General features: G+C 37.8%; 1 protein-coding gene across 14 annotated transcripts in view; it reads right to left on the reverse strand.

The window, feature by feature from the left end:
- Positions 1 to 12,584, reverse strand: part of CCDC148 (coiled-coil domain containing 148) — a 68,317-nt gene that overhangs the window by 23,732 nt on the left and 32,001 nt on the right. For 13 of the 14 annotated variants that reach the window (XM_066999094.1, XM_066999085.1, XM_066999084.1 and 10 more), the window contains one exon: positions 11,980 to 12,186. The exons of the other annotated variant lie outside the window; for it this stretch is intronic. In XM_066999094.1, coding sequence (XP_066855195.1) covers positions 11,980 to 12,186 — 207 coding nt within the window. The remainder of the gene's footprint in view (positions 1 to 11,979; positions 12,187 to 12,584) is intronic. 14 annotated transcript variants of the gene reach the window in all.

A 12,584-nucleotide genomic window follows, 5' to 3' on the forward strand; every position in this document is an offset into this window, starting at 1 on the left:
ATGGCAAACTGATTACAGAATTTCTAAGCTACACACGAATATGAAAACCATTAGGTAGGCAAAGAAATCCATAGCAGTACAATATTCTGAAGCAAGAAAGTACTAAGGGAAGTGCTTTCAAGAGAATGGTCCAGAAGAACTTCACAGAATCACAGAATCATCTAGGCTGGAAGAGACCTCCAAGATCACCGAGTCCAACCTCTGACCTAACACTAACAAGCCTCCACTAAACCATATCACTGAGCTCTACATCTAAACGTCTTTTAAAGACGAAAAGAGCTAATTAAAATTTCAAACCATCCATCTAAACAGAAGTACGGAACAGTGATAGAAATAGCATGAGTTACACGAGACAACCATCTAAGAGACTTTTAGAGGGAAGCTGTCAATTTTCATAAGACCCCATTTTCTGGAGCTTAGCTGCAATATCTGAATGAAACCTCCCACACACTGTGAAACCTGTGCTCCAAGCAAGGTCTTTGCCTAAATGGAAATTTTTGTTTAGCAATTTTGACAGCAGTCTGCTCATGCGTTTTAGCAGCATAAGAATCTAAAATAAAATGCTAAAGTGTTTTTGTTACTACACTAATAAACTTAAGCAGAAATGTTTTGAAAATGAATGTGAAAGAACATACAGTAATTTCCACATCACTTTCAAAACAGATACAAAAATATATTCACAAAGCTTTAAAAGCTAACAACAAAACAAATGAAATCTGCCAGAATGCTACTTAGACTGGAGCTAAAATAAACTGCTGAGGAATTGAAAGGAAATTTAAACTTCTGTAATAATATCACTATTTGAGATATCCTGAACTTAAATGAACTAACAAAGTCAAGTCATCTAACAAAAAATGCTTTAAGCTTACGTTCTCCGACATCGTGCTTCACATTCCTTTTAAGCTCTCTACAATAATGCAGTAAGTGCCAATGTAAGCAGGCTCAAGACACACTGCAGTTTCAGTTTCCTCCAGATCTAAGAATCCTCTTGGTGCTTTACTGATCTTCTCCAGATATTAGTTATCTACTAACCAGAGATCTTTTTTAGTTATTTGATTTCAGCCATTAGTTAGCATGGTGAGCCCATTAAATTGATCTTGCTTTAAGTTAACTGAAACTTCAGGGGAACTTCTGATTTGTAAATAGATGCCGAGACTGGAGTTGTACCAACAGAGTCTGTCACAAAGACAACTGATTAAAGGAAAGCCTCTAACAGTAGAGATACTAAAACTAGTCTAGACACAGCTCAGACTTCCTTATTCATTCATTTTGGTTAGCAGTTATTTCCACGTCACATATGTTACACCTATCTTACGACAAGCCATATTCTCTCCCTACCTCTATGCAAATAGCTCGTCTGTTAACGACTTTTGATTCAAGATAGAAATCAATATTAGGGCATAATCTAGATTTTCAACTGGTTTCATACAAACAAGTGAGTATAACCAAGCATCAAATATACAACTTCCCTTAGCTAACAGAACATTGAGCACGTAAAAAGGTTTCTCAGACGGAACTAATATACCACCCTATACCAATAATTCAGTTCATATCTCCACTGCTTTCTACAGTGCTATCTATCTACACTGCCTTAAATCACTACTAAATACACCCATTTACTTAGTGGGTATAATCTGCTTTCCATTTTTATCTAATCTAGTTAATATTTTTCAATGCATAAGCCCATTGCAGATCAAGGAAGTAGGTAATAAGAATGACAGAAGGAAGGAAGGAAAGTTTTGTTATATTATACTTCCCCACGATACGCATTTACTCTTTTCTGGAGGCAGCATGTGATGTTATTTTACATCATCACGGCCCCATCCCACATTCATCCAATCCATGCCTTTTCAGTAAGGTGAAAGAGGAGTCACCTCCTTTAAAAAGTGATTAGCTATTTCAACAAAAAAGGAAGAGCTGGTAACAGCAGAAAAAGGCTGTCTGCAAAATATTTGTAAAATGTTATTCAGTAGGTTGGCACTATGCCATGTATTCCCCACATGAAGCGTTAAAGTAATTTAGGATAAAGCGTTCTTAACAGAGCGGAGACAAATTAATATGTTTTGTTATGAAAGAAATTCCAAAAATTAGGTATCGAACAACTGAGTCCAATGTCAAAGTATTTCAATTTTTAAACCACGTTTGAACATCATCCTTCTGCTAGAGATTAGTTCTAGTCCCACAGCCTCACCTTATTTTGTGGGCCAGACTGACTGTGAAGGGAACTTCTTGGGACAATCACCCGTGGAAGATGGCACAGGCCAGAATGAAAAGATTCCCCTGTTCATATTGTCACAGCTTGAAAAACAAGGAGCTAGACTACTTTCACTTATGACGGACAAAGGATATGGTGGACTGCCTCTTACAGAAACCAAATCTGCATCTGTATTTACCTTGCAAACTACACTTCACTGCGTGTTTGTAGAACACGGCACTGTGGGAACCCAATCCTATCTGAGAGCCTCTGGGCGCTGCTGCCAAACAGCATCAAAGGGCAGGCACTGAAGCATAGCATAGTAGTTGAGGAATCTCAGTGGCATGCATTTCCACAAATTTAATATTTTTGCTGTTTAAAAGTGACTACCTGACGTTCAATTTCCAGGGTTCCTACAACATAGGCTTGTCAAGAAAACCTACTGTATTAATCTGTTTTTTCCTCCAGAGGTAACATCATGTAGAACATAAGAACAAAAACAATCCTGAACAATAATTCTGATTCCCTAAGGTAGTAATTTTGGACCACAGAATGCACAAAAAAATTCATGTGTTCTTGATTGCATTCTTTCATTCCTACTAGTACAAAATCAGAATGGTAGAGTTTACTGTATCAACAGTAAATGTTCTGTTTAAATACTAAAAAATCCTAGTGGTTAAACTAATACTAAAAATACACTAAAAATGGCATCCCCTATTGCCTGTTTCAAAAAGAAACTTGCATTTTAGCAGTAAAAGTACTGCCAACATTAAGTTTTGAAGGTTTTTAATTACAACCGGCATTTCAAGTACATTTCACAGTTCATATATTATTAGCGGAGCTCTTGCCAAGTGAATTATTAAATTGCTGCACTGAAGAAAATACATATGAATCTATTTTCAGTTCATTATTTCAATATTGCATATTACAATAATGTAAAGTACACTACAAACCACTAAAAATAATTTATTAGTTCTTTCACTCTAAAGTATGAATAGTAATAACATATTTAGCATGTACTTAATACTACAGATATATCTTTTAATGACAAAACTTTGGGAAGATTTTCCTTAAGAATTCCCACTATGTTAACACAAGCTAATGTTACACCATGTAAGGTCTTCTCTTTCAAGAAACATTGGCTTACATTAGAAGCAGGTTAAGTTGCCTTGGATGATACCAAGGCACTTGGCACCAAGCTCCTTCCAGCAGCTAAACTACCTAGAGCTGGACAACTAGGAACAGAGGACAACTGACGGGTGTAAAGACAGCCTGTACAGTGAAGGTCATGCAAGAAATAAAACCATCCTTTGAAAACTGAAGCAAAAATACACTACAAACCAAAAGGCCGCAGAATGACTGGGAGGCAAGGTGACTCAGAATGGCTACGCAGAGCTCCAGCACAGTATTCTGGCAGGCTGCAATGCTACACAGATAAAACAAGCAGATAGGATTCAAATTCTACACAAGGATTCCCGATAAGATTAACATGCATGATAGTCGATACTGGAAGTCATAACTAAAAGGGAAAAAAAATAAAATCCTCTGAAATCCCTCTTAATTGCCAGTTTGGATTCAAATCATGTCGACCTTGACTTTTTTTTTTTTTTTTTTTTCATATTTTTAAGATAAGGACTGCAGCCTCAGAACAAGCTGGTGACCCAAGGATTTCCATTTACAAAGAAAAGGCCATTTTAGAGCTATCCATTGTGTTCTGAGAAAGAGAAGCAAGCAAAACACATGTAAAAGGTGATTAGGAAAAGTGACAAAAGGCTATAGGCTAAACTAATTGTAGGATTGCAACATCAAGTCTTCAGTAACGATATTCTCAGTTCTGTTTTTACTGGATATATCACCCTATCAATGAAGATGATATATTAAAATTTGGCAAACTTCATTTCTCCAAACAAGAGGAGGTCATTACTTTTTTTTTTTTTTTAAATCTATTATAGCACTGGCCAGAAAATGAAGTCAAACTGAGACCACTAGAAGATTAACATAGAAAATTCATAAGAAGGTGACTTTCACTACCAGCAGCACAGTCTTTTTACTTGCAATACAGCTTAGTCATTAATACTTCAGATGAAAGTAGCACATGCTGATCTATGTCTCCTGCCTGAGCAACTCCATTCTCAGGTGGGGAAAAAAATAAAATAAAATAAAATAAAGATCTAGTCTACCAAGGATTTACCCAGATAATTTCTATTAAGTTTGATAGAAGTTTAGCACAAACTCCACTTGGGTTAATGACATAATAAATCCCTTGGACTCAAATATTTTCCAAAGGGAACAAGACAGCAGCACTGTGTGCTACAGAACTTTATGTATTTATATATACATATATATATATGTATATTTTTCAGAGGTAACTGATTATAAGGAAACGTATATTCAATGAGTATTGAAAAGCAGTGAATTTCATTAAAAAAAGTATTTTCAGACTTGCTTGCATTCACCCACAATTTCCCATTACAAAACCTACCTTTACCACTCACACTTTTAAGACTTTCTGCTGGGTGCTAGGGAAAACAAAATTAATACATGTTGCAGAACACTTGCATCTCCAGGACAGAATGATTACAGAGACAGAAACACCAAGTTCACAGCACTTGCACAGCAACCCTGACACTCATAGGAACGGATGGTTGGACACACTCTTTATTGATTGTTTGGACTTGCAGAAAAAGTCTGACATCTAGGAATCACTGAACCTACTGGTAACGTTATGCCCATGTGCAGTAGTTTCAACAGCTCTCAGCCATACAGTACTCACAGCATGGGAACTGAAGAGTAAATTTACACTTATGCAGTGGGCATTTCATGGTTCCAGTTAACGACTTGTTTGCCAGGACTCTGGAAGTCACAGGCAAATTCTGCTTCAAAGCTGAAGCCTCCAAGGACACTGGGATGAATTATAGACCTGCTTGTGATGTATAATTGTATCAGAAAAGAAAACAAACCTGCACTAATCAGCTCCGCTCCACACACACACATCGAAATAAAACTAACTGTTATTCTTGGAAATAAAATAAGATTAAAGTGTATGCATATATTCCTAAATGGAAAGATAATGAGACAGGTGCCTTAGGGTGTGAACACTAGAACTCATAAAAGGGAAAAAAATTGAAGTGTATATTAAGAACAATTCCTTGGAGTCTAAAATATTACTCAAGGGCTGAGGAGGGGGAAGCTTATCAAAACAATGTGAAATAGCCATCATTTTTTAAATTTAGAAAGTCCTTTTTTATAAGCATCATACACACCATTTTCCTTTTCTTATATTATCAGTAACCTTATGAACTGACATGAATGTTTAAAAAAAGCAAAAATCTGTCAGTTACTAGCTTGCTAGTAAGCTAGTAGATTATGGTACTAGCTATGGTAAGAAATTCAATTTTAGCAGGGAGGGTTCCACACTAAATAGCATTATGAAGTAGAAATATTTAGAAAGAATCATTGCTGTTGACATATTTTAGTTCAAGTGGTGGTAGCAGTGCAGAAGCCCGCGCTGATGAGTTACTGTCTCACGCCAACAGGTTAAGCAACATGCTGATCAGGCATCCTGCTGTCTGTGCTCTGTGATACAGTGATTAAAATATTTCTGGCCTCTAGCTTCTCAACTAACACCAAGCATTCAAAATCCTTGCTAACATCTACTCCTGGACACCCAGAGGGTTGGCTCCTGTACTGTTGTTTTTCCAGACAGTGAAATACAGATCACCCAGCCTGCTGTGCCAGCAGAAGAGCTCACTTTAGGAAGCCAGGTGGTAATAGAAGTAAGGGAATATCCAGGTTATCCTTCTCCTGGCCTGTTGAATATCTTGTCCCATGCTCATGATCTCTTAGCCTTCCCTTATTCACTAATTTTGCCTCATTCATCTCCTCGGTCCCTTCCTCACTTTACTCCTCTGCATGCTTCTGTTCTGCTTCTTTCTGCCTCATACCAGAGAGCTTTCTCTTAAGATAGGTTCGGTGGGTTAGTTTTGTTTTTTGTTTGTTTCTTTTTAAACTGCTTCTCACTCTTCACATCACAGAGTCAACACAAGGATGGACCTGGATTCTGTCGCTATCCCATTCATAACATGATTAAATGACCTTGATTCACAGCTAGTTTACAGAAGTTAGAAGGACAAATCAGTATGCAAGACAGTGACAGGTTGTCCTGTAGTTCGCCACTGGGTATAAGATGGCTTCTGTGAAGCTAAACATATTAAAACTGCAAAGCGCTGAGTTATGAAACCTGCTCATCAATGTGCAAGTTGGCCCACACAATTTTGACACATGCTGATGTACAAAACTGCAAAAGAGTAAAATGAAATACAGACTGTACTTTTGACACTTAGCAAAAACAAAACACCGGCCACTCTAACACAGAGCTTATAGGGCAACAAAGACTCTGAAGCAGCAGGTCACTGTCGCAGTGGTTCAGCAGTGAGAGCGCTGCTCCTTTTCCTCAGGGAGGAGACTTCGCGCTACCATCATGGTGAAGGACTCATCTGTATTACTTTCAGAAAGAGGGCATCATCTCCTGAGACCACATAGTTAATACATGAAGTAGTTTACAACATCAATGGTCAATGACAACAGTAGTTGTGAACAACAAGCTATCATGATATTAACAGACAGTGGTCTGAAATCTCCAGTAACTTTCAGCTCTAAACAAAACAAACAAAAAAACCTGTTCCCCCTCCTCTTCTAGAGTGGGAATTCTTTCAAATCTTCTGAAGAAGAACTGAAATTACCTCTAGACTCCATAGGGTCCCTTGAATGACAAACCAGGCAAACGGTACAAGCTAACAGTATTCTCTGCTTCTATCTGGCTTACAAAAAAACTATGAAAAATCCTTGATTAGAGCATTTGGTAATAAGATAATTAAGAAATAATACATTTGCAAGTTTGATTGTTTTTCTAATCACAGAGTGAGTTTTTCTTCTGACATCAACAATGAAAGTTAACACCTCTAGTAAATTTTGACTGGTACTCTTGAGAAGCTTGTGCTCCACAGGCTACCCTCTGCAAGAGGTCTGCAAGAAGTAATGGAGAAAAGCAAAACTGCTGTCATTAGGATTAAATTTTGTCCCACAAAAGTCCACATCCATCACTAGAAAAAAATGTAATTTGAAAATCAGAAAGTGGATAAAAGTAACTTTTCATCATTAATAGAACCATAGACATTTTTTTCAGCTACAAAATGCTTACATCAGAAAAAGGGAAACAGAAGAAAATCATTTGAAAATAATCCTCTGTCAAAGAAAGACTAGTAAAAAGACACTATTTTCAGTTAGGAAATTTAGTCACTAAGGCTGGGATTGGTACCTATAAACCTTGTGATGCTGCAGAGAACCAGTTTCAGTTCCTCAGTCAGATGACAGGATGAGGGGGAATGGTTTTAAACAAAAAAAGGGGAGATTTAGATTAGAGGTTAGGAGGAAATTCTTCACTCAGAGGGTGGTGAGGCACTGGAACAGGTTGCCCAGAGAAGCTGGGGATGCCCCATCCCTGGAGGTGTTCAAGGCCAGGTTGGAAAAGGCCCTGAGCAACCTGACCTAGTGGGTGGCATCCTTGCCTATGGCAGGGGGTTGGAACTGGGTGATCTATGAGGTCCCTTTCAGCCTGAGCCGTCCTATGATTCTACGATTCCCTGAAGCTGAAAGTATGTCTTGAGCAAAGATACCGTGACAATACGTCAACGGTTTACTCTTCACAGCTTGTCCTGGTATTTCCTCTCTCCTGTCAGTCAGTATTATTTAGAAATCTTACAGTTCTTGACAACAGGAGTGTCAACATATTATTAGCAAGTTTAAATATTTTGTAGGCTTAAATATTCACTCATACATAACCTTAAACCGCACTTCTATTTACAATTACTTTGTACTGCATATGTAAGGATAGCAAATTAAGCTCACTTCTATTTCTTTATGCAGTGCTATGAACAGTGTCTTTGATATTTTACTACTTCTGGAAAGTACTACTGCATATTATTTTACTTGCCTGAGGTGGTACTTTCCTAGCTGAAGAAGGAAGATTATTCTCCAAAGAATATAAGGTTAGGGTGAGCTGTCTGCTTGTCTTACTATCCATTCCCAAATAATTTGGGGATCATTGGACAATTTCAACTAAACCTGACAGATAAGTGTAAGTCTCAAACATATTTATGATCTTACAAGCTTTGATAAACCGAGCAGCCAGGTGACTGAGACAGATATGTCTCAGCTGAGGCACCATATGCTCCTCTGATTGAAGTTTTGGGGCACAATGGGTTGTTTAAACGGAATTGTGATGGTATTCTCAGAAGAACAGACAGAAACACGTGCAACTGTGTTGCAGTACTGAGCCCTGGGGGACTCCACTAGTGACTGGCCTCCAACTGGATTTAACTCTATTAACCAAGACTTTGGGCCTGGCTGTCCAGCCAGTTTTTAACCCATCGAAGTGTACGCCAGTCCAAGCCATGAGCAGCCAGTTGCAGTACCTTAATGTTGATCTCCTGTAATAGTCAACTCATTCAAATCAGTGATTTGACTATATTTGACTATTAAAAAAAAAATCACTGTTCTCATTATACAGGAAGGGAGAAGAAGAAAGTCAATCTGCAACATGCTTTGCATAACTTGTAACATTTCCATTAATTCCATCGAACTATCCTTCTTTTGAAATTAATTTATCTTAGTTTCTGTCAGGATAAGGAGAGCAAAAATTGCTCTCCAAAAATTAACAATCTGTTGCAAGAGATTTTAGCACTGGAGTGGGGATTAATCCTGGAACACAAAAGATTTAAAGGAAAAGGGATACATTGTTTTATACGAAGGAAGAAAAAGCACCCTATGCATCATACTCGGGAGATTCAACTCCCGTTTCATCTACTTTTGTAGGTCTTCCTTTGACTGTCCTTTTTAAACTGTTTTATATGAAGGTGAAAATAACTGGATTACAAATATTTTCATAAATTCAACTCAAAAATAATATTCTGAATGCATGCAAACATCAACTGAATTTATAAATGCGGAACAGCAAGTACTTCAAGCCATTAAAAACCAACTGTGAGGCAGCACACTACTAACCCTCTTAGAAGATCACTCCCACTTTATTACTTAACTGCCTTTTGACAAAGAACAATGCACTTCTCTTTACCTTGTTTAGGAAGAGGAATTTCACTAAAACACAGCATAGGGTACAGAATGCTGAACCTGGATAAATCCACGCACTACAAAGTGCACCAAACATAACATGGGCCATTCACCATCACTCGTTTAAGGTGTAGTTCTCCCACAGTTCTCCATGGAGTACTGACTGGAAGCAAAGGGAAAGGTGTCTATTCAGAGCCTAGTCTTCTCACATTCTATCATCAACAGCTGCTTAAACAAGCCATTTTGATTTTCGTGTATTTTTGTACAGTGTATGCAAAATGGATTTAGCAATCCTTTGTATTTCTAGAATTGTTTAGACATGTAGATCTTACAGTGTACGTGCCATAGCTTTGTTTTACAGCTGCTGAAAAAAGGCTTATGCATACTAGGGCTTTCTCTGAAACCTGCTGGTGTAATGAACAAGATCTACATCTCTCACGTTCAGGATACAAACTCTTCACAAGCATACCAAGTTAACTCTACAGCTAAATCATTATAACAACTACATTGTTCCTCCGAGAAAGTGGTTTCAGTAAGATTTCCTTACATTAAACTTACAGAAATGCAAAATGCTAAGACAATTAATGGCAAAAAAGTGGGATAACACTCCTATCCCCTGCTTTCCAGCTCTACATTCCTTCCTTTGCAGAGAGAGATTCACTTTTTTTTAATCTTGTCTTACGGACCCTCAACACGATGGGTTTTTAATTGGTGCACATTTAACTCCCTAGACCAAGAGTTACTTTTTAGCTGATAGTTGCCCACAACCACTTTCAACAGTATGACTTCTGTAGTTGCACACTTCAGAAGTGTGGAAAGAAAAGTCTGAAAAAGGAACTATAACTGGGCAAAGTATAAGTTTTCAAATGCATATATAGCTGCCAAAACAAAAAACATGGATATATTCAGAATAATCTTCTTGAAAAACAGCATGCCCAGTTTCAGCTTCCATCTTCAGCTGCAGAGCTGATCAAAAAAGGGTCACAATGATATCTTTCTTTAACAGCAAAACTGTACTTTTTTACTCCTCTCTTCTGAGAAGCAGATGAATTGATTCTGATCAGGCTTTCAACTTTTTTTTTTTTTTTTTTAAAGTCACCTTTGAAAGCATCCCTTGAGATGTGTAGGCCTAATAGGTGTAAGTTTCAAACAGCTCCAGGTTACTGGAAACAAGAGGTCACAATCTAAAGACTGAGGCAATGAATGCAACAGTGAGAATCTTAAGCTACATGGAGATAACATAACACTTCCTTGGTACTTTCATTGGGGGGTGGGGGGGGGCGTGTGGGCAGTGACTGGCTGATAAAATTCACAATTCTGGAATAAGTGTCCCTTCCACCTCCTCTAGCGCAGGTAAGAGAAACAGCAATTCCAGAAAGGGAGGCCTGGGGTCAAGACAGAACTCTAGAAAAGCATTCCTCACACCACTTGGCACCAGGCTGGCTATAAAGTCAGGTACCCCCCACTCAGTCAAGCCCAGAGAGCTTCTAACCCTAAACTGTTTGAATTCAAACCTTCCTATGTCAGAAGACTCCAGGAAGAGGGGAGGGCAGTCCTTCGTATTATTATTACAGTGAAAAACTAAACTCAAAATCAAAAATCCTGATTAATCACAGTTCAGGTTTACTGTGATTTTCAGGTCTTTAGTACTTCATGGAAAAGTAGGGGTTCAAAGATAATATTGATCAAGTGAAAATAATACATCATATATGCTTTCATATGATAATTTCTGTGCAAGTGGAAAATCAGGGAACAGTTCAAACAAATGCCTTTCATGCCGAGAAATATGATTCCCCTTATAAATGCCTTAGGCATCAACATAATGCTCTCCTCTTGTGTCCAAGCTCCTCCGATCTTATTTAGAAAAATACCCTTAGAAAAAAACAGGGTTTGTTTGTTTCAAATCTTGTTCACCTCTTCACACAGCAAATCTCCTTTCAGGATACTGTGAAACTTCTATAACAAGGGCAAACACAATATGGGATCAATTTTTAAGAATACTTTCCATGCCTGAAAAGTAAACAGAAATGAAGACAGATACTCATTATTTCTCTGAAAACAGACTACCCTTTATCTAATAGACTGGTGATAGTGATGCTGAATGGAACGTGTTTCACTGCCACTTATGAAGATTCTAGTGTTAAACCCAATTATGACAAACCTCACACAGTACAGGTATTAAGCCCACTTTGCTAAGGATGAAACCAAAACACACAAATATTTTGTGATTTGCTAGAGTTAAAAATGAAAGCAGAGTCTGACACCAGACCTCTACTCGTGGTGGCTTGTTTACAGTCTCTCATTCTAAACAGCGGAACAGATTTTGTTCTTCCAATACAGAAATACCAGTTCAAACTCTTAGATGGTGCTCAAAATCCACCAATAAATGTGATCACAGTTCATGCAGAGATTATAGCCACAGCATGAAACTAAGAGTAAGGCCTAAAACATACTAGGTAATCAAATTCTTAATAAAAAAATACAAACTAAGTTCAAGAGTTGGTAGGAATATGACACTAACAAGGATCCCTATGAGTAATGAAATGGAGAATCTTCAAAACCATACTGTAACTTTTAAAACAGTTTTTGCTTGCATTCATTTTGAATTTGGCAGTACAAAACAGATGTGCTTGTGTTAGATTTATAACTGAACCTACCTTGGCTTTCAGATCAGCACAAATCTCCTGTTGCTTCTGTTTGTTATTAGCAGACGCTACTTCTTCTTCCTGAGCAGCAGAGGCTTCAGTAACAGCCATCACCGCCTTCAATAAAAAGGCTTTCCTAGCTTGAATCCAATTTAACATCAAAACTCTGTGTTGATTTCTAAGGAAATTGTAATGATCCCAAGCTCTCTCATGAACAACCTAAAAAAGTAAAGCATTTCAGAAAGGCTTAACACCATGTATTAATACTGTATTTTGCAAACCTTGAATATCATTCGTATAATTATTACATCACCAACATCCCTATGGAATCCACAATTAGGGCCTGAAAGTATTCTGCCAGGTATTAGGTATACTGCAGTCTCCCAGTGTCAGTAGGCCATGACAGCATTCCAGTATTTCCCTGGTGTCTGCCCCTATCACATGGTATTTCAGTATCCTGACAAACCACTGTTCTTTCCTGAACTATACTTCTGGAATAAGAATAAATGAAACACATTCTTGCCATAGAGTACACACAATGCAAGTTAGATCCTTTCAATACATCTTCAGAGATGCTGAACACTTTTAGCGTGATGCTTTTCATAGAAAGTTATGAT

This window comes from Anser cygnoides, chromosome 6 (genome assembly GCF_040182565.1).
Source record: "Anser cygnoides isolate HZ-2024a breed goose chromosome 6, Taihu_goose_T2T_genome, whole genome shotgun sequence".
Taxonomy (NCBI): Eukaryota; Metazoa; Chordata; class Aves; order Anseriformes; family Anatidae; genus Anser; species Anser cygnoides.